At 61.4% G+C, this 2,435-nt stretch overlaps 1 protein-coding gene across 1 annotated transcript in view; it reads left to right on the top strand.

Annotated features, from left to right (window-relative positions):
• The window catches only part of LOC107215238 (cytochrome b561), a 4,714-nt gene continuing 2,279 nt past the window's right edge, over positions 1–2,435 (top strand). The window contains exons 1-4 of the mRNA XM_015651255.2: positions 1–78; positions 1,119–1,205; positions 1,894–2,101; positions 2,280–2,378. Coding sequence (XP_015506741.1) covers positions 1,200–1,205; positions 1,894–2,101; positions 2,280–2,378 — 313 coding nt within the window. The 5' untranslated portion in view covers positions 1–78; positions 1,119–1,199. The remainder of the gene's footprint in view (positions 79–1,118; positions 1,206–1,893; positions 2,102–2,279; positions 2,379–2,435) is intronic.

The raw sequence follows: 2,435 nt of genomic DNA, 5'->3' as shown, positions 1-2,435 counted from the left end.
CCAACGCGGTGGCCCTGTCCCTGCTCAGACACTGTCACCGCTGGGTCTGGCACAGGCAGCACCACTCGGCACCCACAGGTAGGGCTGGGGGACATGGGGGAGCTGCGTGGGTGTCTGCCTCCAATCACCTCCAATCCATCACTCAGACCCTCCTGAGCTATGAACTGGAGAGAATCCCCTCCCCTGCAGAAGCCTATAGCCCCCATCGAGGGTAGAGACAGGCCCTGAGAGCCCCCCGGCATTTTGGAGAGCCCCAGTCAGAGGCCACAGTGAGGGGCTGTGAAATGTGCTTTTTAGGGTATCCTCCCTGCCCAGGGTACGTGGGCTAGGCAGATTAACCAGAGAAAACATACACCATAAGTAAGAAGCACTGGATTTTCACCTGGGAGGGTGAAACTGGGGATGTGCTTGGGGGTGCAGGGGGGACAGAGGCGGGGAGGGGATCAGGCAGGACCCTTCAGGTCCTGGTGAAGGGGTCTAGTCACTTCCAGTTTTCCCAGCATTCAGTGGTGGCTAATGGGCAACTCAGAAGATCCTGCTCCCAACAGGCACACCCTGTGTCCTGCTGCCATCAGGTTGTGGGTGTTCATTCCCTGTCCCTGCACCCTCAGTGCTGTTGGGGACTGTGTTTGACTTGCGTGAGTGCCATGAGGGCCAGATATTTGCAACTGGTGGGAGGGCAGGACAGGACTACATGGGTCCCCATCTGCAACCTCCAGATGTGCCAGCGGCCCCTGGGTGCGATGAGAGTTTGGGGGTGGCTGTTGTGAGGCCGATGCCTCTCACTGTCCCTCCCCAGCCTGGTCCCCCTGTCCGTCCCACAGAGCACCCCATGGCCCCAGGCAGTGAGGCTGGACACAGGCGGCCTTTGCAGTGAAACTTAATGGGATAAACCAATTCCCTTAACCCACTTATCTGGCTGATCCAATAAAGGTGGCTGGGAACAAAGTGTGCATGTAGTCTTAATGCATTCCCTCTCTCCACGCTCCCCCGGTCCTGACAGCATCGTGGGTCCATCTGCCACAGCTAGCAGGGGGCTCCTCCTCCTCAGAGCAGTGCAAAGGGGCCAGGGCAGAGGAGGAACGTTGGACCTGGGGACTAGGACCTGCTGTCTCTAGGTGACAGGGAAGAGGAGAGGTGGCTGTGACAGTGGTGGAGGTGGCTCTGAGCCATTGAGGGACAACCCAGCACAAAGCATAATGCAGGTGAGTTGTAGGGGCCATGGGAACGGTCTCTGGTGTAGCTGTGGTTGGGTGGCACCATCTGTTTGTCCCCCCCAGCACACTCAGCCCCACGTCCCCAAGGACCATTGATTTTATCATGGAGGGGATGGATCCCTTGCTTGCCCCTGCGCTGCCTTCCTCTCAGGGTTTGGGGCTTGTTGTGGTGGTCTGGGAGTGGGTGGACTGGGGAGAGGTTGAAGGTGGGCCATGGGATGAGCATGGAATGGGAGGGATGGGGATGGAGGGACAGTGTTGGAGGACGGAGATGAAAAGGATGGAAGCAGGGACAAGCACAGAAGGACAAGGATGGAGGGGTATGGACAGAGGGACGGTTGTTGCAGGAGGGTTGGGGCAGGCAGGGCATAGGCAGGGGCAGGGGGGTTGGGAAAAAGACAGAAGCAGGCAGGCAGGGACAGGAGGATTGGACAGGAGTCCAGGAACAGGCAGGAGGAGCAGAAGCACGGGGATGGGTGTGCCGCTGTTGCTCGGAGCCACCTGCAGGTGCGGGTGACGCAGCGGGAGCAGGAAGCGCCCGGCTCCGTGGCAGGTGAGGGTGGAGCAGAGGTGAGCACTGCTCGGAGCAGGACCCTAACCCAGGACCGGCCAGCCGGGACCTGCTGTCGCTTGGGGCCGCTGTGGTTTCGCTGCCCCCACCCCTCTGTCCCTGCAGGCGTCCATGGATGAGGCCCCGCCGCCCACCAGCCCCACCGGGCTCTCGGTGTACGTGGCCGTGTCGCAGCTGCTGGGCCTGACGCTCCTGGCCACCACAGGTGCCTGGCTGGGCCGCTACAGGGGCGGCGTGGCCTGGCACAGCCCCCTCCAGTTCAACGCCCACCCCCTCTGCATGGTGCTGGGGATGGTGTTCCTCCAAGGTGACGGTGAGCAGGACGGTGGGACAAGTGCCCTGTCCCCGCTGCAGCCTCCAAAGCCTGGAGCTGTGGTCGGGCAGGGAAGGAAGGGGACAAAGTGGTGACAAATGACATGGGGAAGTTGTGCAAGCATCCCTGAGCGATGCTGGGTGATACCTGTGGGTGTTCATGTACCTTCTCTGTGCAGCTCTCCTGGTGTACCGTGTGTTCAGGCACGAAGCCAAGCGCTCCACCAAGGCACTGCATGCGCTGCTCCATGGGCTGGCACTGGTCATCGCCCTCGTGGGTGAGCGCTGGGCTGGGCTGGGCTGGGATGGGATGGGATGGGCTGGGATGGGCTGGG

Source organism: Parus major, chromosome 27, assembly GCF_001522545.3.
Source record: "Parus major isolate Abel chromosome 27, Parus_major1.1, whole genome shotgun sequence".
In the NCBI taxonomy this organism is placed as follows: domain Eukaryota; kingdom Metazoa; phylum Chordata; class Aves; order Passeriformes; family Paridae; genus Parus; species Parus major.
This window is presented reverse-complemented; position numbering and strand designations above follow the sequence as displayed.